This window comes from Coregonus lavaretus (assembly GCF_964263955.1).
Source record: "Coregonus lavaretus genome assembly, contig: HAP1_SCAFFOLD_187, whole genome shotgun sequence".
Lineage (NCBI taxonomy): Eukaryota > Metazoa > Chordata > Actinopteri > Salmoniformes > Salmonidae > Coregonus > Coregonus lavaretus.
Window position 1 is genome coordinate 188,862 of NW_028159222.1, and position 23,639 is coordinate 212,500.

At 42.2% G+C, this 23,639-nt stretch overlaps 1 protein-coding gene across 1 annotated transcript in view; it reads right to left on the reverse strand.

The window, feature by feature from the left end:
* Positions 1–3,410: 3,410 nt before the first annotated feature.
* Positions 3,411–23,639, reverse strand: part of trpc1 (transient receptor potential cation channel, subfamily C, member 1) — a 61,654-nt gene continuing 41,425 nt past the window's right edge. Inside the window, exons 10-13 of the mRNA XM_084197428.1 lie at positions 12,032–12,216; positions 10,626–10,827; positions 4,134–4,328; positions 3,411–3,971 (exon numbers count right to left, since the gene is read on the reverse strand). Coding sequence (XP_084053554.1) covers positions 3,744–3,971; positions 4,134–4,328; positions 10,626–10,827; positions 12,032–12,216 — 810 coding nt within the window. The 3' untranslated portion in view covers positions 3,411–3,743. The remainder of the gene's footprint in view (positions 3,972–4,133; positions 4,329–10,625; positions 10,828–12,031; positions 12,217–23,639) is intronic.

Below are 23,639 nucleotides of genomic sequence, written 5' to 3' on the forward strand. Positions count from 1 at the left end.
AATATAGTCCCAAAATGTTTTGCATGTCAACAATCAAGTTCTCAAGATATATAACTTTCAAAATACCAATGATGCATTTTGCCAAAATATAGTTTTTGGGTGGAGTTTTCCTTAATCAATATAAAGTATTTTCATATGAAACAATTACTAAATGTTATTTATATTTTACTGTTTTCATCTGACCAAATAAAAAATAAAGTTTATTGTAACGAGGTGATTCTTCATATGGAGTGTCATCGTACATTAATTTACAGACCAGTTGTAACTTGTCATTTGTCATTGTATATATGAACTTAGTGTGGTCCTCTGTAGCTCAGCTAGTAGAGCACGGGGCCTGTAACGCCAGGGTAGTGGGTTCGATCCCCGGGACCACCCATGCACAAAAATTTATGCACACATGACTGTAAGTCGCTTTGGATAAAAGCGTCTGCTAAATGGCATATTATTATTATACACAAAAATGTATGCACGCATGACTGTAAGTCGCTTTGGATAAAAACGTCTGCTAAATGGCATATTATATTATTATAAGGTAAATAAGCGTTATATCTGGCCTACTTAGAGTAAGTGGTAACTTTGTCAAGGTGTGGAGGCAGCTGTTATAGGGCTGAATGCTCCATTGAGCACTGGGAATGGTCAGGTGTGTGTGTGTGTGTGTGTGTGTGTGTGTGTGTGTGTGTGTGTGTGTTGACCAGGGATGTGCTGGCGCTGAACAGTGAGTAACACTCTCAGATGTCACTATTAAAACCAACTGGCTTCTCCTTGTGCCAGCTCTCGGAAAAAATAATCTTTCTGTTTCAAGTATTTTTCCAAGCGTGTGATGCAACTCAACCATTAGTCTCTAATCATTTCTCACTGCCTGGATAAAAAAGCAGAGGTGGGGCCAAGTCACTATTATTCGAGTCACAAGCAGGTCTCAAGCCACACGGTCCAAGTCTCAAGTCGAGTCCCAAGTAGAACGGGTCGAGTCTCGAGTCAAGTCCAAGTCGTGCGTTCTAAGAGCAAGTCAAGTCAAGTCAAGTATATATATATATATATATATATATATATATATATATATTTTTTTTATCTATACAGGCAATGACTTGTTCAACTACAATTATTTTTCTATTTATTGAGGCTACAACACATTTTGATTATGTAGGCTAATAATACATTTTAACAACAAATTCCAAATGCAAGCTTCATAAGTAAATTATCAATTTCAAGCCATTTTTACATACCAAAAGACCAGTATGCTAGTAATTGTTGCTTGATGCCCCATTGCTGGTGAGCTTTCAAAGTAAACGGTTCATATTCTTGACGACCAAACTGCATATTAGTTTATTGGACGTTTGCGCTGCACCCGTTTCTACAGATGTAAAGCAAATCAGCAATCTGTTCGCTAGCTCAGCAGTTTTCAAACTTTTTGACACGCGACCCACAAAAAAGTAGGTGTTCAAAGCTTTTGCGACACCCGCGCACGCACGCACGCACAGGGCGAACACGCAAGCACAATCGCTGCACAAATGTAGCATGTCATTACAGCCATAAACGGTGACGCATTTTCAAAAAGCAAGATACAGAAATAAACTGGGTTTTTACACCTGCATTTTGAGGTGAAAGTCATTCGTGTTAGCGGTCAATATCAACTAGGGATATCATGTCACATTGTCACTTCTCTGCCAGAACAAGCAGGATCACATGGCCTACCTGTATGCAGCGGAGGTATGCATGATCTGTCTGTAGCCTTTTTCTTCCTCACAAATATCCAAATTCATTAGCCAGAATATGTTACATAAGTATTAAAGGTAGTGCAATGTTACAGCTATCTTTAAGACATATAGCCAGTATCACCACTGAGGTAGATAATTATAATCCACCCAAATAGGCCTATCTGAAATATGAAAATGATCAATTGAATCACCAGGTAGGTAGCCTATTGTTGTGGCAAAGATTTGTCCATAGCAGATTGCTGAATAGTACCTTATACGTATGTACTTTATACGGTACATTATACATACTTTATACGGTACTTTATACGTAGGCCAGGAAAAAACGGATACAATTAAACAAAAATCTGGTCACTAACATGCTGACCACACCGTCCACGTTTAGCGTGCGAGCGTTGCAAAAATAAAACTACTCAATAATTTCACCCAAACTGCCTGCGTGCGTCAACGAACGTCTGCGTAGCCAGGCGCTAAAATAGAACTTGGTTCTATTTTTGAGCTTGATGCACTGCAAGTCCCGCCTCTCCCATCTCCTCATTGGTTTCTAGGAGTATATACCCACGTGAGTGATTGAAAGCTGAACTGAGGTCCACACTTCAGTCCAGTTGGTGGTGGTAATGCACTTTAACGTTGGTTACCAACCGCCATATAAAGTCCACAGAAGTAGAAGAAGAAGAAGGAGAGATTACTAGAAACTAACTAGCTTTACCCTTTTATTTTTGGATTAATTGTCAGAGTAGAGAACACATGATTTTGTGTGACTCAAAATGGGTCAAAATTCTACAAAGATCCAGAAAAAAAGGAAATTTTGCATTTCAGGTAAAATAACAACCCAATGTTTATATCCCAGGACAAATTAGCTAGCAACAGCAAGCTAGCGTAAATGTCCATGAATGTTTCATGTGTTTTCGACCTGTCCCCAAATTAATATAGTTGGTTCAGAGTTCATTTTGATATTTCAACCAGCGTGCCCTGGATTGTGTCTGGTGTGAATTTACAAAATCAGGATGCGCGCGACGGTGCACGCGCGTGCCCGGTATAGAGAGTATGTAATGTGGATATGTGCGCCCCCTTTGTGCACAAAAGCTGATGACTGGTCATTGGTCAACAGTCAAGATGTGCAACCTTTTGGCTCTGAAGCACAGATTAGATGTTTTTGAAACAAGAATTTGGTGCAATGCCGTAGACCGATGTTAGTGACCAGATCAAATAAGCAAAGGTATAAATATCCAATAGAAATGGTAGGCTATATGTATTAAAATATGTATGAAAATATATATTTTTCCCTTTCAGTTTCACATTCGCAACCACCCAAAACCTTCTCATTGCGCAAACTCACCCGACCTGTGTTGATTGGTCCAATCAGAGGGCAGAGTGTGCGTTTCAATAGCCAATCTGTTTTTTTTTGCAAGTGCGATACTGTCTCTGGCTGCATGGAGAGTAATCCAATGAGACTATGCCACAAAAATGCGTGACAAAAACGTTACAAAACCTGGCCAGATCATTTCAAGTCACCGGTCTCAAGTCAAAGTCGAGTCCCGAGACTTGAGGCTCTAAGTCAAGTCTCAAGTTATTTCATTTTCAATCGAGTCACAAGTCATCAGATTTGTGACGAGTCAGACTCAAGTCCTAGTCATGTGACTTGAGTCCACACCTCTGCAAAGTCACATCAATCAATAGTATTTTGTTGAGAATAACGACATTTTTATAAAACAAGTAGGATGCCTGAATATTATTACATATATTATTACATATATTATTACATTAGGGGGCTGAATCTGGAGACTTTGGTGCAGAATATACAGTATATATTTCCAGATGAGCTGCTGGTGTAAATGTCTCTCTGTGACTGGACACAAAGTGGTTTCTGAGCATGCTAGGGTCAGGGGTACGACCCCCTGCGTGAAGAAGCTGAGAGGGACGGTTGGGGTTGTGGTTTGGGGTTGAGAACAGTCTTAGCTGGTTGGTTGAGGTTGGGTTGGAGGGGTTGGACTCAGGGGTGGTTCAGGTTGGGTTGAGACCAGATCAGTCCTAGCTCCGTGGGTAGAACATGGTGTACTTGGAGGTTCTGAAGCCTAGCAGGTCTCTCATCTCGTTACGGAACTTGGAGAGGTCCTGCCGCAGGTGGTTGAGGTTCTCCACGGTGGCCTGGTCGGTGCTCTGCATCTTCTGCCTGGTGGACGTCAGGTAGCGATGGACCAGATAACATATGATCTTCTGGTAGTTCTCATTACGCTTCTGCTTCAGGTTCCTCCACTTCTGGATGGGTGGGACAACAACAACATGGGAGGTTAGGGTTTGAGACTGAACACAGTGTCTACTTATCTGGATATCATGGAATGATAAGATTGTAAAAAAAGGCTTTATTTGAAGTATACAGAGGTATCACTTCTTGATTGAATAGTGTCACGTCTCTCTTACCTTGAGGCTGTGCTGTCTCTTGACCTTCCCCGTGGAGGTGTGGGAGCAGATCCATTTACTCATACTGGTCAGCAGGTAACACACTGTCTTGGGGGAGGGCAGGATGTTGAAGGGGGGCGGTAGGGTGCACTTTTCGTCAAAGTAGCTCAGCCACAGCTTGGCGCAGGCAAACTTCCATTCCTTATCCTCGTGGTTCTAGGGGGATTTAGAGGGAAATGGGAGATTTAGGAATTCAACCAGAGTATGTGAGTGGAGTTGAGCAGTCGGAAATCTCATGGAGATCCGGCGTCCCACCTTGATTTTGCACCTGTGTGTTTTATCAGTTTCTTTCTGAAAATATTTAGCAAACTCCATGACAGTAGCTAAAGCAAGGGGCTATAGCAGCACACAAGACTACAAATGCATGCTGGGCCGGGCACGCCCTGAGCTCGTGAAGTGAACGCTACTGGAGCTGGTGAGAAGGCCGACGCTCCAGCCTTTGGGAAACTCGCTACACGCGCCAGTCAAATTTGGCACGCTCCACTCCTCACTCGGCTCCAGCTCCACTCCGCTCACATACTCTGTAATCGACTCACTTTAATAATTCCCTTACCGAAAAAACAGGCTTCTGGCAAACAGTTGTTTGCCCAATTTATCACAAATTTACGGCAAGCTCATATTTTCACATGCAAGTTCGTTATTTGGCAAACTGTTGCAGTAAATTTGAGGTAACTTCTGAACTTCTGGCAAACAATTCTGGGAAACTTGTAGCAAACGTTCTATTGTTTGCTGAACATTTACTGCAAACTCAATATGAATATGCAAATTAGATCAGGTTTTTGGTTACTACGTAAACCAAATCACATATAACTTACTTCTCAGAGAAAAAACTAAACATACTAAATGTAGTAAATATACTAAACGTATTAAATGTCTTTAACAGATAAAAAATACATCCAATAGAACTTGTAATCATCAGAATGCTAATGAAGAAAAGAGCAAAGCCTGATATTTCCCAAATAAATTGTTTATTTGATAGTTTTGTGTAGCTACAACATTTGCATGATAGAAATGTGAACACTGTGGGGAAGTTCACCGTAGGTTGTTTAAAAAGACAACTACAGAATTATTTACATGAGCCAAATGATAACTGAGCAATACATTTCAACCAATGGCAGTTTAAAGGATACAGTAATTAACAAAATTGTAATAATTAAAACAAAACCTAAATAAAACCCATTTCAGAACTGTTGCCTTTTTGAGTGAACTTTGGAGATGGATATATTGCTGGGTTAAAACAACCCAGTGTGTTGGGTTGTGACATACAGTGAGGGAAAAAAGTATTTGATCCCCTGCTGATTTTGTATGTTTGCCCACTGACAAAGACATGATCAGTCTATAATTGTAATGGTAGGTTTATTTGTACAGTGAGAGACAGAATAACAACAAAGAAATCCAGAAAAACGCATGTCAAAAATGTTATAAATTGATTTGCATTTTAATGAGGGAAATAAGTATTTGACCCCTCTGCAAAACATGACTTAGTACTTGGTGGCAAAACCCTTGTTGGCAATCACAGAGGTCAGACGTTTCTTGTAGTTGGCCACCAGGTTCGCACACATCTCAGGAGGGATTTTGTCCCACTCCTCTTTGCAGATCTTCTCCAAGTCATTAAGGTTTCGAGGCTGACGTTTGGCAACTCGAACCTTCAGCTCCCTCCACAGATTTTCTATGGGATTAAGGTCTGGAGACTGGCTAGGCCACTCCAGGACCTTAATGTGCTTCTTCTTGAGCCACTCCTTTGTTGCCTTGGCCGTGTGTTTTGGGTCATTGTCATGCTGGAATATCCATCCACGACCCATTTTCAATGCCCTGGCTGAGGGAAGGAGGTTCTCACCCAAGATTTGACGGTGCATGGCCCTGTCCATCGTCCCTTTGATGCGGTGAAGTTGTCTTGTCCCCTTAGCAGAAAAACACCCCCAAAGCATAATGTTTCCACCTCCATGTTTGATGGTGGGGATGGTGTTCTTGGGGTCTTAGGCAGCATTCCTCCTCCTCCAAACACGGTGAGTTGAGTTGATGCCAAAGAGCTCGATTTTGGTCTCATCTGACCACAACACTTTCACCCAGTTCTCCTCTGAATCATTCAGATGTTCATTGGCAAACTTCAGACGGCCCTGTATATGTGCTTTCTTGAGCAGGGGGACCTTGCGGGCGCTGCAGGATTTCAGTCTTTCACGGTGTAGTGTGTTACCAATTGTTTTCTTGGTGACTAGGGTCCCAGCTACCTTGAGATCATTGACAAGATCCTCCCGTGTAGTTCTGGGCTGATTTCTCACCGTTCTCATGATCATTGCAACTCCATGAGGTGAGATCTTGCATGGAGCCCAAGGCCGAGGGAGATTGACAGTTATTTTGTGTTTCTTCCATTTGCGAATAATCGCATCAACTGTTGTCACCTTCTCACCAAGCTGCTTGGCGATGGTCTTGTAGCCCATTCCAGCCTTGTGTAGGTCTACAATCTTGTCCCTGACATCCTTGGAGAGCTCTTTGGTCTTTGCCATGGTGGAGAGTTTGGAATCTGATTGATTAATAATAATAATATGCCATTTAGCAGACGCTTTTATCCAAAGCGACTTACAGTCATGCGTGCATATTTTTTTTTTAAACGTATGGGTGGTCCCGGGGATCGAACCCACTACCTTGGCGTTACAAGCACCGTGCTCTACCAGCTGAGCTACAGAGGACTGGGGATTGCTTCTGTGGACAGGTGTCTTTTATATAGATTACAAGCTGAGATTAGGAGCACTCCCTTTAAGAGTGTGCTCCTAATCTCAGCTCGTTACCTTTATAAAAGACACCTGGGAGCCAGAAATCTTTCTGATTGAGAGGGGGTCAAATACTTATTTCCCTCATTAAAATGAAAATCAATTTATAAAATTTTTGACATGCGTTTTTCTGGATGTTTTTGTTGTTATTCTGTCTCTCACTGTTCAAATAAACCTACCATTAAAATTATAGATTGATCATTTCTTTGTCAGTGGGCAAACGTACAAAATCAGCAGGGGATCAAATACTTTTTTCCCCTCACTGTAAACTCAGCACATTGGGTTGGGGGATTGACCCAGCAGAAGGAGTAATTTTTAATGTAATCCTTGGGTTATTTTCAGTGTAATTCTAATTTCAATTTAGCTTATATTTTAGCCTTCTCTACCATCCCAACCCCTCCTTTTCCTACACACCATCAAGATACAATGTTGAATTTGTATTACCTGCATTTCAGAACATGCATCACAGCATGTCAGAGAATTGTCCACAATGTCCAATAATATATACATAATGTAAACAGCAAATTGAAACAAAGCCCTATTGTCTAAGTATGTGTTATTTAATGAGATTTCATAAGATAGGCTTGATTATTAAAATCTATTTATATTATTTCATGAACCAAACAGTCCAAACATCAGACTAAAGCCTCAGTTGAACTTGATGTGGACACTCAGTTTGCAATCTGAGAAAAACAAAGTCTGTCTTAAGTGGTGTTTAACACAGATCTGTCTATCAGATAGTGCCAGAGCTAATCAATAGATTAGCACATTCACTGACACACCTCAGCTATCTTAGGTGACAGCACACACACATCATGCTGTCTTGCCATACAATAACGGTCTACATTTGGATCGAGTCAAAACATTGCTACACAGAGAACAAGTGTAAGATATTATGTTTGTCGCTCTGGATAAGAGTGTCTGCTAAATGACTAAAATGTACTTTTTTTTTTCTTTTTTTTGTCATTTAGCAGACGCTCTTATCCAGAGCGACTTGCAGGAGCAATTAGGGTTAAGTTTCTTAATAACTGTATTTCATTCATAAAGCACTTTTCACATCCCCCAAAATGTAACATTTGTAATTTAAACTAAATTGTGATAGAATGAAAGCGTACCAGAATGCACTTCAGCCCAGCTTGACCAAAACATGTCTTTATATATTAACTATACCAACATAGATTTATGTGCAACAGTAGTTGAACTAAAGGAAAACAAGCACATAGCGTACAGTAGGCAATAAGCCGGCACAAAAACAAACAATTTAACAGAGCTATAAATAGTGCCTTAAGAGCAACAAAGCAAGTATGGTCAAATGAAGGCCAGACTATCTATGGTAGCTGTGCATGTAATGTGCTGTATCTTGTCCCAAGTGGCTGCATGGTTCTAAGAGGCTCTGGTGAAGTTAAGTCTTTCAAGTTTCCATTAAGGTTGTACTATTGGTTATCGATGACAACGTGGAAAACGTAGATGCTGTTTTACACACGGGTCAAAGCTCTGGAATCAAGAGGCCAGGTTCCACTCATTCAGCGTATCCTTTACAAAGCTCTCCATTGGCCTAGACCTCTGCATTTAAGTACAGAGATAAATACATTTTAGAAACATAGCTAGCTAGCTATACTAACTTGGCTACATCAAATTTTAAAGTAAACTAACGTTAGCTAGCTAACAGAATTTGCATCCATCTTCCTCAAATTCACAAGTCCAACTAAAGCTGCCACTGTCAGAAATCATTGGAAACCACGGCAGTAACGCTAGCTAACTCCTTCAATCACCATGCAAGTATGAGATAATCCTGACAAATAGCTTGGTTAAATTTACTCAGATGGAGAATAAGTAAAATCTAGCTATGGTAACTTAGCTAGCCAGCTAACTTAGCTAATGTTAGCTAACGAGTGAAACAGTGTCCAAGACAGTCCAGAAGAAGTGTCAGACTTAGCTAGCTAAGGTAGCTAGCTAGCTAACTTTAGCTAGTTACAGTTACAGACACTGACATAGTTAGCTAACTAGCTAGCCAAACGTTGACAAAAAAACGTACATTTAGCTATATTCCGCAACAATATTTCAGTAAATTAGCATCGCGAGCATGGTCGCGAGGCTAACTAACGTTATCACAGCCAGAAATATTATCACAGAAAATGGCTAGCTAGCTAACGCTCAAGCTAACATTAGCTAGCTATCTAGTTATGATAGGACAACCTATTTAACCAGAATGACCATCAAATACATAATTCGTAACTTTTGTTACTTACAGTTTTCACGGTTTTCAGTCAGCCAAAACACCCTTAGTTTGTCGAAATAACGTTAGCCGTTTTCCACTCAGTCACATTAGAACTAGAAGACTTGCAAGATGCCACGTCTTGACACTTGCTCACGTTCTGGTGGACTTCACGTGCTGGTGGCGGGAGAATTAACCCACTGGCTGGGTCATATATCCATAACCCAACCTTAATAACCCAGCACCAACAACCCAACCTTGCTGTTTTTACAGAAAATAACCCAACTATTGACCCAATGCCTGCAACCCAGCAATTGGGTCATCCAAACAACCCAGCATTTTTTTTAGTGTAACTTACATCTCAAAGCCATGGAAGCAAGAAGCCTTGACTTGTCTGGGCCACACATATTTATTTGTCCTCAATTTGATTGAAGGCCTCAATCTGTATTTTTGAAAAATTAAGATAGCTAACGTTAGCTAGCTAAGCACTAGCCAGTCAGTGGCGCTGACAGGTTGAAACTGGTATCAATAAAATGTGTTTCACTCTATCCCATAAAACATGACATTGCTAACTAGGCATAATTTAGCTAATAAAATGTTAAAGTTTATTAGGAAGTTTAATTAATAAGTTAGACATTCAACGGACAACTTTTGGTAGCTAGCTAGCTAGCTAGCTTGGTTTACATTTTCCAACAGATTTTTCGAATCCCCCTGATTGGTCATCAACGGTTACTGGTCTTGGAACTCATATGTTCACCAGAAAATGGCTTCTGGTAAAGTGTTTGCCACTAGTGGCAATAATGTTGTTGCCACAGGTTTACCACAGATTCAAATAGAATCTTGAGAGAAAAAACCCTCTGGCGAACTGTTTACCACTAGTGCCAATCAATATTATTGTTGCCAAAGCTTTGCCGCAGATTCACCACTAGTGGCAAACATTTGCTAACTTCTGGCAACATTTTGTGGCACACTATTTAGTTTGCAGCAAATATGCCACAAACCTGTAGGAAGTTTGCGGCAACAAATTCATTTTTTTGTCCCAGAGAAATGTGAATACATCACTACCATGTTAGTCTGGTGTTCTTGGAGTGGATTTGTCTTTTGCATTCAGAAGGATGATTTTTGAGTTGATGATTGGTAAGTGTAATTTATTAAGCATTAAAGTTAAGTAATTGAGGTGAATTATACAGCTGATCTTTACCCCTACTCCAAACACTAAACTCCAAACACTATAAATAAAGTACTCCCAATTAACACTTAGATACAGTGTTATAGCTAGACTAACCAAGTCCAATAGTTTTTGTTGTTGTTGTAACTTCATTGACAATGTCATCGTACGTAGTCACTTCATGCCGAATTACCGAAAAGCACTTTGTGACAACTGCTGATGTAAAAAGGGCTTGATAAATACATTTGATTGACTGATTGATTAAATAATTGATTGACTGATAGATAGATTGATTGACTTACAGCGATCTGCCTGAAGCTCTTGTGTAGCATGGCAACCAGCAGCTTGGTGAGAACGATGACCACCACGATGTTGTACGTGCCCACGATGAGGGCTCCCACAAACGACCTCAGCTCCTCCGTGTAGTTGATCCGGGTCACGAAGAGAGCCACGTGGGCCAGAGAGAAGATGTACCAGAACAGGGCGTAGCACGTCCCCATGAACCTGTCAACAGGGGAGGTCAGGGGATTAGACGTCAGGAAAAGGACGTAACAGGTACAGTACCCATGAACATGTCAACAGGGAGGTCAGGGGATTAGACGTCAGGAAAAGGGTGTAACAGGTACAGTACCCATGAACCTGTCAACAGGGAGGTCAGGGGATTAGACGTCAGAAAAAGGGCGTAACAGGTACAGTACCCATGAACATGTCAACAGGGAGGTCAGGGATTAGATGTCAGAAAAGGGTGTAACAGGTACAGTACCCATGAACCTGTCAACAGGGAGGTCAGGGGATTAGACGTCAGAAAAAGGGCGTAACAGGTACAGTACCCATGAACATGTCAACAGGGAGGTCAGGGATTAGATGTCAGAAAAAGGGCGTAACAGGTACAGTACCCATGAACATGTCAACAGGGAGGTCAGGGATTAGATGTCAGAAAAGGGCGTAACAGGTACAGTACCCATGAACATGTCAACAGGGAGGTCAGGGATTAGATGTCAGAAAAAGGGCGTAACAGGTACAGTACCCATGAACATGTCAACAGGGAGGTCAGGGATTAGATGTCAGAAAAGGGTGTAACAGGTACAGTACCCATGAACCTGTCAACAGGGAGGTCAGGGGATTAGACGTCAGAAAAGGGCGTAACAGGTACAGTACCCATGAACCTGTCAACAGGGAGGTCAGGGATTAGACATCAGAAAAGGGCGTAACAGGTACAGTACCCATGAACCTGTCAACAGGGAGGTCAGGGGATTAGACGTCAGAAAAGGGCGTAACAGGTACAGTACCCATGAACATGTCAACAGGGAGGTCGTAGCTTAGAATTACAGTACATATAGCACACTGAATTATAGGATCTTTATGGGTCAGAGGTACCCATCATTGGTTAACTGTCAGAACAGAGCTTAACAGGTAACCATGACCCTTTCAACAGGGGGGGGGGGGGGGGGTCGAGAGAGCGAGAGAGAGAGAGAGACAGAGACAGAGAGAGAGAGAGAGAGAGAGAGGGAGGGAGAAAGAGACAGTGAGAGAGAGAGAGAGAGAGAGAGAGAGAAAGACAGACAGAGAGAGGGAGAAAGAGAATGAGAGAGAGAGAGGAAGAGAGAGAGAGAAAGAGAGAGAGAGAGAGGGAGAGAGAGAGAGGGAGGGAGAGAGAGAGAGAGAGAGAGAGAGAGAGAGAGAGAGAGATAAGGTAGACTGGACGTACGTGTGGAAGGCATCGTTGCTCTGCTGCTTACAGAAGATGCCCTCGCAGTCCTTGGCGGGGCTCTTGGCCGGGTCCTTCTGGTCCTTCCCATAGAGCTGCGTCAGGCCGATGGTGAAGGAGATCAGCACCAGCAGGAACAGACCCAGGAACTTCCCAAACTCCTGCAGCATCTGGCCCATGGAGATCTGGGAACACAAAAGCACTCTGTCATGAGCTACATCCCCATGGTTTGGGATTGGGCAATAGTAACATTCCAAGCTTGAGAAATGTTCTGCTGGGAATATGATAAGAAGACCTGTACTATAGATGCTTCAGTCATGGCTGTGTTCAGTAGCCATAAACAGGAGAAACAGAGTGAAACCGGGAGGTAACTACCATCTGAACTTTTATAATAAGAAACACATTTTCGTTTTCTGTTTCAAAACATTTTGCTATGGTGTGCCCTAATGAACATGATTCTGGTCCAAACCAAACTAGTTAACAAACAACCACCCACCCAGGTGCAAGCAAGTCCAGGGGTGGTATGTACAGTTGAAGTCGGAAGTTTACATACACTCATTAAAACTCGTTTTTAACCACTCCACAAAATTCTTGTTAACAAACTATAGTTTTGGCAAGTCAGTTAGGACATCTACTTTGTGCATGACACAAGTAATTTTTCCAACAATTGTTTACAGACAGATTATTTCACTTATAATTCACTGTATCACAATTCCAGTGGGTCAGAAGTTTACATACACTAAGTTGACTGTGCCTTTAAACAGCTTGGAAAATTCCAGAAAATGATGTCATGGCTTTAGAAGCTTCTGATAGGCTAATTGACATCATTTGAGTCAATTGGAGGTGTACCTGTGGATGTATTTCAAGGCCTACCTTCAAACTCAGTGCCTCTTTGCTTGACATCATGGGAAAATCAAAAGAAATTAGCCAAGACCTCAGAAAAAATATTGTAGACCTCCACAAGTCTGGTTCATCCTTGGGAGCAATTTCCAAACGCCTGAAGGTACCACGTTCATCTGTACAAACAATAGTACGCAAGTATAAACACCATGGGACCACGCAGCTGTCATACCGTTCAGGAAGGAGACGCGTTCTGTCTCCTAGAGATGAACGAACTTTGGTGCGAAAAGTGCAAATCAATCCCAGAACAACAGCAAAGGACCTTGTGAAGATGCTGGAGGAAACAGGTACAAAAGTATCTATATCCACAGTAAAGCGAGTCCTATATCGACATAACCTGAAAGGCCGCTCAGCAAGGAAGAAGCCACTGCTCCAAAACCGCCATAAAAAAGCTAGTCTACGGTTTGCAACTGCACATGGGGACAAAGATCGTACTTTTGTCCTCTGGTCTGATGAAACAAAAATAGAACTGTTTGGCCATAATGACCATTGTTATGTTTGGAGGAAAAATTGGGTTACTTGCAAGCCAAAGAACACCATCCCAACCGTGAAGCACGGGGGTGGCAGCATCATGCTGTGGGGGTGCTTTGCTGCAGGAGGGAATGGTGCACTTCACAAAATAGATGGCATCATGAGGAAGGGAATTTATGTGGATATATTGAAGCAACATCTCAAGACATCAGTCAGGAAGTTAAAGCTTGGTCGCAAATGGATCTTCCAAATGGACAATGACCCCAAGCATACTTCCAAAGTTGTGGCAAAATGGCTTAAAGACAACAAAATCAAGGTATTGGAGTGGCCATCACAAAGCCCTGACCTCAATCCTATAGAAAATGTGTGGGCAGAACTGAAAAAGCGTGTGCGAGCAAGGAGGCCTACAAACCTGACTCAGTTACACCAGCTCTGTCAGGAGGAATGGGCCAAAATTCACCCAACTTATTGTGGGAAGCTTGTGGAAGGCTACCCGAAACGTTTGACCCAAGTTAAACAATTGAAAGGCAATGCTACCAAATACTAATTAAGTGTATGTAAACATCGTGGTCCTCTGTAGCTCAGCTGGTAGAGCACGGCGCTTGTAACGCCAAGGTAGTGGGTTCGATGCCCGGGACCACCCATACACCAAAAAAAATGTATGCACGCATGACTGTAAGTTGCTTTGGATAAAAGCGTCTGCTAAATGGCATATTATTATTATCTGACCCACTGGGAATGTGATGAAAGAAATAAAAGCTTAAATAAATCATTTTCTCTACTGTTATTCTGACATTTCACATTCTTAAAATAATGTGGTGATCCTAACGGGGGCAACGGATGACGGTCAGGGATGGTCTTGCAATTCAGCTCCCTGAAGTCGACACATAACCGCAGGCTGCTGTCCTTCTTGCACACACAGACCACCGGTGTTTTGTGGGGAAAAATTCATTCTGATTGGCTGGGCCTGGCTCCCAAGTGGGTGGGCCTGGCTGCCAAGTGGGTGTGTCTATGCCCTCCAAGGCCCACCCATGGCTGCACCCCTGCCTAATGAATTTATTTAAATTGACTGATTTCCTTATATGAACTGTAACTCAGTAAAATCTTTGACATTGTTGCATGTTGCGTTTATATTTTTGTTCAGTATACAGTAGTTTACTCCACAATACTAACCTAATTGACAGAGTGAAAATAAGGAAGCCTGTACTGAAAACAAATATTTGTCACACCCTGGCGCTGGGACTCTATATGTTGAGCCAGGGTGTGTTCATTCTATGTGTTATATTTCTATGTTGGGGGTTCTAGTTGTTCTGTTTCTATGTTGGCCTGAGTGACTCCCAATCAGAGGCAACGAGTGTCAGCTGTGGCTGGTTGTCTCTGATTGGGAGCCATATTTAAACTGTCTGTTTTTCCCTTTGTGTTTGTGGGTTCTTGTTCCAGTTGGTTTTGTGTTTGTGCCGTGGACTTCACGAGTCGTTTGTTGTTTTGTTGATTGTCCGTATTTATCACTAAAGATAAATAAACATGTTCGTTCATCACGCTGCGCCTTGGTCTACTCAATACGACGATCGTGACAATATTCCAAAACATGCATCCTGTTTGCAACAAGGCACTACAGTAATACTGCAAAAAATGTGGCAAAGCAATTAACTTTTTGTCCTGAATACAAAGTGTTTTCAATACAACACATTACTGAGTACCACCCTCCATATTTTCAAGTATGGTGTTGGCTGCATCATGTTATGGGTATGCTTGACACTGGTAAACAATGGGGAGTTTTTCAGGAAAAAGAAAAACGGGACTATATCCTTGAAAATGGTTGTCTAGCAATGATCAACAACCAATTTGACAGAGCTTGAAGAATTTTGTACAATCCAGGTGTGTAAAGCTCTAAGAGACTTACCCAGAAAGACTCACAGCTGTGATCGCTGCCAAAGGTGATTCTAATGTATTGACTCAGGGGTGTGAATACTTATGTAAATGAGATATTTCTGTATTTCATTCTCAATACATTTAAAAACATTTCTAAAAACATGTTTTCACTATGTCATTATGGGATTTTGTGTGTGGATGGGTTAGAATTTTTAAAATATTTAATACATTTTGAATTCAGGCTGTAACACAACAAAATGTGGAATAAGTGAAGGGTATGAATACTTTCTGAAGGCACTGTATCTATAGAAAACTCTATCTATCTATCTTTAGGAAACATTATCTATCTTTAGGGAACTATCGACAGTTGAAGTCAGAAGTTTACATACACCTTAGCCAAATACATTTAAACTCAGTTTTTCACAATTCCTGACATTTAATCCTAGTAAAAATTCCCTGTTTTAGGTCAGTTAGGATCACCACATTATTTCAAGAATGTGAAATGTCAGAATAATAGTAGAGAAAATGATTTATTTAAGCTTTTATTTATTTCATCACATTCCCAGTGGGTCAGATGTTTACATACACTTAATTAGTATTTGGTAGCATTGCCTTTAAATTGTTTAACTTGGGTCAAACGTTTCGGGTAGCCTTCCACAAGCTTCCCACAATAAGTTGGGTGAATTTTGGCCCATTCCTCCTGACAGAGCTGGTGTAACTGAGTCAGGTTTGTAGGCCTCCTTGCTCGCACACGCTTTTTCAGTTCTGCCCACACATTTTCTATAGGATTGAGGTCAGGGCTTTTAAAAATATTTTTATTTATTTAACCTTTATTTAACCAGGTAAGCCAGTTGAGAACAAGTTCTCATTTACAACTGCGACCTGGCCAAGATAAAGCAAAGCAGTGCGATAAAAAACAACACAGAGTTACATATAGTGTAAAACAAAAGTCAAAAATACAACAGAAAATATATATACAGTGTGTGCAAATGTAGCAAGTTATGGAGGTAAGGCAATAAATACGTCATAGTGCAAAATAATTACAATTTAGTATTAACACTGGAATGATAGAGAGATGATGTGCAAATAGAGATACTGGGGTGCAAATGAGCAAAATAAATAACAATATGGGGATGAGGTAGTTGGGTGGGCTAATTTCAGAATGGCTGTGTACAGGTGCAGTGATCGGTAAGCTGCTCTGACAACTGATGCTTAAAGTTAGTGAGGGAGATAAGAGTCTCCAGCTTCAGAGATTTTTGCAGTTCGTTCCAGTCATTGGCAGCAGAGAACTGGAAGGAGTGGCGGCCAAAGGAGGTGTTGGCTTTGGGAGTGACCAGTGAGATATACCTGCTGGAGCGCATACTACGGGTGGGTGTTGCTATGGTGACCAATGAGCTAAGATAAGGCAGGGATTTGCCTAGCAGTGATTTATAGATGACCTGGAGCCAGTGGGTTTGGCGACGAATATGTAGTGAGGACCAGCCAACAAGAGCGTACAGGTCACAGTGGTGGGTAGCGTATGGGGCTTTGGTGACAAAACGGATGGCACTGTGATAGACTACATCCAATTTGCTGAGTAGAGTGTTGGAGGCTATTTTGTAAATGACATCGCCAAAGTCAAGGATCGGTAGGATAGTCAGTTTAACGAGGGCATGTTTGGCAGCATGAGTGAAGGAGGCTTTGTTGCGAAATAGGAAGCTGATTCTAGATTAAACTTTGGATTGCAGATGCTTAATGTGAGTCTGAAAGTATAGTTGACAGTCTAACCAGACACCTAGGTATTTGTAGTTGTCCACATACTCTAGGTCAGACCCGCCGAGAGTGGTGATTGTAGTCGGTTGGGCGGGTGCCAGCAGCGTTCAATTGAAGAGCATGCATTTAGTTTTACTAGCGTTTAAGAGCAGTTGGAGGCTACGGAAGGAGTGTTGTATGGCATTGAAGCTCGTTTGGAGGTTTGTTAACACAGTGTCCAATGAAGGGCCAGATGTATACAAAATGGTGTCATCTGCGTAGAGGTGGATCTGAGAGTCACCAGCAGCAAGAGCGACATCATTGATATACACAGAGAATAGAGTCGGCCCGAGATTTGAACCCTGTGGCACCCCCATAGAGACTGCCAGAGGTCCAGACAACAGCCCCTCCGATTTGACACATTGATCTCTCTGAGAAGTAGTTGGTGAACCAGGCGAGGCAGTCGTTTGAGAAACCAAGGGTATTTATTCTGCCAATAAGAATGCGGTGATTGACAGAGTCGAAAGCCTTGGCCAGGTCGATGAAGACGGCTGCACAGTACTGTCTTTTATCGATAGCGGTTATAATATCGTTTAGGACCTTGAGCGTGGCTGAGGTGCACCCATGAGCAGCTCGGAAACCGGATTGCATAGCGGAGAAGGTACGGTGGGATTCGAAATGGTCAGAAGCCTGTCAGAATAGAGGCTGGGTGTGGTTTAAACTTACCCAACCTATCGTTGGCGCTCAGGCTGGTCCCAGCCCCTTGGCGCTTCACTGTTGCCGGGCATTAGTTGTTATCTTTACAACTTGTCTCGAGTCAGCAACCTCAGACATAGTTTGTTCTTCTTCATTGTAGCAGTACACATGTCCTTGAGCGGTTTAACAAAGAGGCAGTGTGTGTGTGAGTCACAAGTCTGTCTCAGCCTACCCCCTAACGGTTCCTCACATTAATCACAGCTTGTTATGTTAAACAATCTATATCAGTACAGCACAAACCTATTATGTTTAATCATTCATGTATTCTTTCTAAGCTAGGCATCACATCTAATTATAAGAAAATAGATCCCCACACTATCTATCAAAAACGTTTCCTTAATGACAGTGTAGTTATCATAAAGGCAAAAACAAATACCTAACGCAACAATTATTTTAAATTATTTGCAACGAATATAAAGCGCTACGCTTAATAACTTAATAACGCTTCGTCCTTAATAAACAATTGGAAAAATGACAGAGACAGGGAAGCGACAGCAGCAGTCCTGTATGGCAATACTTTGCAAAGTTAAATGAGAAGGTGATGAAATGCAAACTTTGCGAGGTGGAATTGAGCTGCAGTGGCAGTACAGGTGCAATGCTGAAAGAGAGGCACTGTGAGACCCAACCCGTTGCTGGCAGCAGTGCGATAAGGGACGGAGTGAGAAAATCACAGCGCTGTTTACAGAAATGATTGCAGTTGATATGCAGCCACTGTCAATGGTAGAGGGTGTCGGCTTCAATACTCTAATGGCATATCTAGGACAGGACTACAAGATGTCATGTCGACGGCCATGATGGAGAAATTGTACAATGATTGTTCTGCAAGTACAAAGCGCTAGCTCTCAAACACCCCACGTGGCGTTAACAACAGATTGTTGGACGTCTTTGAACACGCTGTCATACATCACTGCAACGAGCCATCACATTGATGAGACGTGGGACGTTAAGTCCCATGTACTGACAACTGAGAATGTGGAGGAGAGGAACACAACAGAGAACCTAAAAAGGCAACGTTGCTGAGTACATCTGTTAGGGGTTTCCACTAGTTACCACAGCCACAAAGTCAAAATTGGCTCTATCGTAGAAATTCATGAAAACAAATTATATTCGGTCTTAATTTAGGGTTAGGCATAAGGTTAGCAGTGTGGTTAAGGTTAGGGATGAGGTTAGGGTTTAAAGATGCACTATGCAGAAATCGCTCCGCCATTTTCTAATAGTTCCCTTAATTTCAGTTTATGTGACAAAACGTGCAAGTATAGTGTAGAGAATCATTGTACCATCTAAACCGCTGTGAAATATATTTTCCATAACCAAAAATAAAATACATTTATTTTCAGCTGTTTGAAGCTGGTGTACCAAACCGAAAAAAATTCAAAAACGTATGAACGGGAAGCATAGAAAAAACGCACATAGAACAGATCTAGCGCTTCTTAGACTTGCTTTCAATGAGAATGACAGATCTATAACTCACATTTCTATGTGAATTTGTTCGGTTGCCCAAAAAGACACATATTGCAACAAAAAAATGGAAATTGTAGAAATATGTGGGCTTTATGACATTGTGGCTGTGGTAACTAGTGACGACGGGTAGGTTGGTAGGTAGCCAGGACAGCGGTAGATTGAACTGCTTTGCCCCCTAGCGGTCATATGCTGAACCATAGCTGGTTTGTGAATTCACTTCATTTTATGAAACGATTTAAACGTTAATTTAAAATTTACATCTTCCACATCCCTACTATCTATCTTTAGGAAATGATATCTTTAAGAAACTCTATCTACCTACCTTTAAGAAACTCTATCTATCTATCTTATGGAAACTCTATCTATCTTATGGAACGCCCCACATCACCTAGACAGACAGTGAAAGACGCTTGCTTGCTCGGGTCAAGGGGCCATCAATCTACATTTGAGGAGCTTTGTCTGGGGAGATTTCCTGTTGTTTTAAAAACCTATTGTCCTCAGAATGAGACAACCTTTTTCACAGTTAGTCTGCACCCTGTACTCCAGTTTCGTCTCATTGTCCAGTACATACACACACCAAGATCACCAGTTTTGTACATGCTTACATAAGGTGACTTGCCTATATAAGGTTTCTGTACTCCTCGTGTCATTCGAGCTCTCTGGCGTACACCTTAGAAGTGCATGTCCGACCAGCTCCATTAGTGCAATCATTCATTTATAAATTAAGTATAATTGTTTGAAGAAATAACAAAGTCTCTCCTTATTGGGTAGAATTTCCAAGACAGAGCCCTGTGCTGTTAAAACAACCCTGTATGAAAGAGCCCTGTGCTGTTAAAACAACCCTGTATGAAAGGCAGGTACCCTATGTAGTTGAGGTAGCACACAGATAAACATTGACAAAGCTAGAAGGACATTGAAACTGTTCTGTGAGCAGTGTTTAAGTCCCGCTATATAGCCCTGAGAGCATGGCTGGTGGTGTCCCAGCAAACTGGGAACATTCCCAGAACATAAGCTACACAGGAGGCTGCAGAGGGAAGGACGGCTCACAATAATGGCTGGAACGGAGCGAACAGAATGGCATGAAACATGCAGAAACCATGTGTTTGATGTATTTGACACCATTGCACTGAATCCGCGCCAGACATTACCGCGAGCCCGTCCTCCTCTATTAAAGGTGACACCAACCTCCTGTGGTAACCTTGGGTTTTTATATAACATTAAGATGCTAACATTCCAAAAACATAATAAGAAATGTGATTACAAAATGTGTTTTTTTTTCTTCAGAAAATGTTTTAAATGAAATATCCTTGGAATGTAACAACCACCACAGAACATTCCCCAAACACTCTAATTAGGTTTCCAGGTAATGTAATAACACAATGTACCAAGGTAATGTAATAACACAATGTACCAAGGTAATGTAATAACACAATGTACCAAGGTAATGTAATAACACAATGTACCGGTAATGGTTTAAGAACATACTGCCGCAACAAAATGCGAATGCAACATTCTGGAACCGTTCTTGCAACATCAGGTGAATGTTTTATACAAACATTGTATAATCATCAGCACAACTGGACAGTTTTTGTGTTATGAGAACATTTGCCGATGTTCTGGGAATTTTCAAAGAAACAATTTTTGTTTGCTGGGGTATGTGTTTACTCAGACCTGTAGCTTCCAGGCTAACCATCCCAAACACCCCTGTCCCACACATACACTACCAGTCAAAAGTTTGGACACACCTACTCATTCAAGGGTTTTTCTTTATGTTTTACAATGTTTTACATTGTAAAATAATAGTGAATACATCAAAACTATGAAATAACACATATGGAATCCTGTAGTAACCAAAAAACTGTTAAACAATTCAAAATATATTTTATATTTGAGATTCTTCAAATAGCCACCCTTTGCCTTGATGACATCTTTGCACACTCTTGGCATTCTCTCAAACAGCTTCATGAGGTAGTCACATGGAATGCATTTCAATTAACAGGTGTGCCTTCTTAAAAGTTCATTTGTGGAATTTCTTTCCTTCTTAATGTGTTTGAGCCAATCAGTTGTGTTGTGACAAGGTAAGGGGTGTATACAGAAGATAGCCCTATTTGGTAAAAGACCAAGTCCATATTATGGCAAGAACAGCTCAAATAAGCGAAGAGAAATGACAGTCCATCATTACTTTAAGACATGAAGGTCAGTCAATACGGAAAATGTCAAGAACTTTGAAAGTTTCTTCAAGTGCAGTCGCAAAAACCATCAAGCGCTATGATGAAACTGGTTCTCATAAGGACCGCCACAGGATTGGAAGACCCAGAGTTACCTCTGCTGCAGAGGATAAATTCATTAGAGTTACCAGCCTCAGAAATGCAGCCCAAATAAATGCTTCACAGAGTTCAAGTCACAGACACATCTCAACATCAACTGTTCAGAGGGGACTGTGTGAATCAGGCCTTCATGGTCGAATTGCTGCAAAGAAATCACTACTAAAGGACATCAATAATAAGAAGAGACTTGCTTGGGCCAAGAAACACGAGCAATGGACATTAGACCGGTGGAAATGTGTCCTTTGGTCTGGAGTCCAAATTTGAAATTCTTGGTTCCAACCGCCGTGTCTTTGTGAGACACGTGTGTGTGAACAGATGATCTCCGCATGTATAATTCCCACCGTAAATCATGGAGGAGGAGGTGTTATGGTGTGGGGGTGCTTTGCTGGTGACACTGTCTTGACACTTTTTTGGTTACTACATGATTCCAAATGTGTTATTTCATAGTTTTGATGTCTTCACTATTATTCTACAGTGTAGAAAAAAATAAAAAATAAAACCCCTTGAATGAGTAGGTGTGTCCAAACTTTTGACTGGTACTGTATATACACACAGACGACAGGAGGCTGCTGAGGGGAGAATGGCTCATAATAATGGCTGGAACGGAGCAAATGGAATGACATCAAAAACCTGGAAACCATGTGTTTGATATATGTGATACCATTCCACCTATTCCGCTCCAGTCATTAACACGAGCCTGTTCTCCCCAATTACGGTACCACCAACCTCCTGTGACACAGACAGTGTGAGAGGGACATCAGTGAGAAGACTCATTCCCTAACCAGGAGCCAACCGGAGAGAGAGAGAGAGAGAGAGAGAGAGAGAGAGAGAGAGAGAGAGAGCAGCTCCTCCATTAGTATGATTCATTATCCTGTCCCATGTGAGTCCCCCCAGTGTTTCCCCTATCATCTGGTCTGGTCCATCAGCTACTCCTCCTGTCCCTGTTCCCTCCCTAGCGGCCTGCAGGTCTTTGTAGATGGCTGATTTAGTAGCTGGGGGTATTCCCTGGTCTCAGCATGGTCTGCCTAGTTTCAGCCTGGTCTCAGCATGGTCTGCCTGATTTCAGCCTGGTCTCAGCATGGTCTGCCTGGTTTCAGCCTGGTCTCAGCATGGTCTGCCTGATTTCAGCCTGGTTTCAGCATGGTCTGCCTGATTTCAGCCTGGTCTCAGCATGGTCTGCCTGGTTTCAGCATGGTCTGCCTGATTTCAGCCTGGTCTCAGCCTGGTGTGCCTGGTTTCATCCTGGTCTCAGCATGGTCTGCCTGGTTTCAGCATGGTCTGCCTGGTTTCAGCATGGTCTGCCTGGTCTCAGCATGGTCTGCCTAGTTTCAGCATGGTCTGCCTGGTTTCAGCATGGTCTGCCTGGTTTCAGCCTGGTCTCAGCATGGTCTGCCTGATTTCAGCCTGGTCTTAGCATGGTCTGCCTGATTTCAGCCTGGTTTCAGCATGGTCTGCCTGATTTCAGCCTGATCTCAGCATGGTCTGCCTGGTTTCAGCATGGTCTGCCTGATTTCAGCCTGGTCTCAGCCTGGTCTGCCTGGTTTCATCCTGGTCTCAGCATGGTCTGCCTGGTTTCAGCATGGTCTGCCTGGTTTCAGCATGGTCTGCCTGGTCTCAGCCTGGTCTGCCTGGTTTCAGCCTGGTCTGCCTGGTTTCAGCCTGGTCTCAGCATGGTCTGCCTGGTTTTTCAACCTGGTCTCAGCATGGTCTGCCTGGTTTCAGCTAGCCTCAAACTTACTGTACAAACAGATCAGGAATGTAGGGGGTCAGGAGCTCTTAACCTGGACTAGGGGGTACTGACACAGGAGAGGAGGGGTGGACACTCACACCTTTCAAAACACACCTACACCAGAGGAGTCTGGTGGGAGGAGCTATAGGAGGACGGGATCATTGTAATGACTGGAATGGAATTAATGGAACGTAGTGAAACACGTGGTCTCCATGTTTGATGTGTTTGGTACCGTTCCATTTATTCCATTATAGTCTTTACAATGAACCATCCTCCTATAGCTCCTCCCACCAGCCTCCTCTGCCCCCCCCCCCCCCCCCCCCCCAAACGAAGCATGTGTGTTTAATGAGTCCGCCAGATC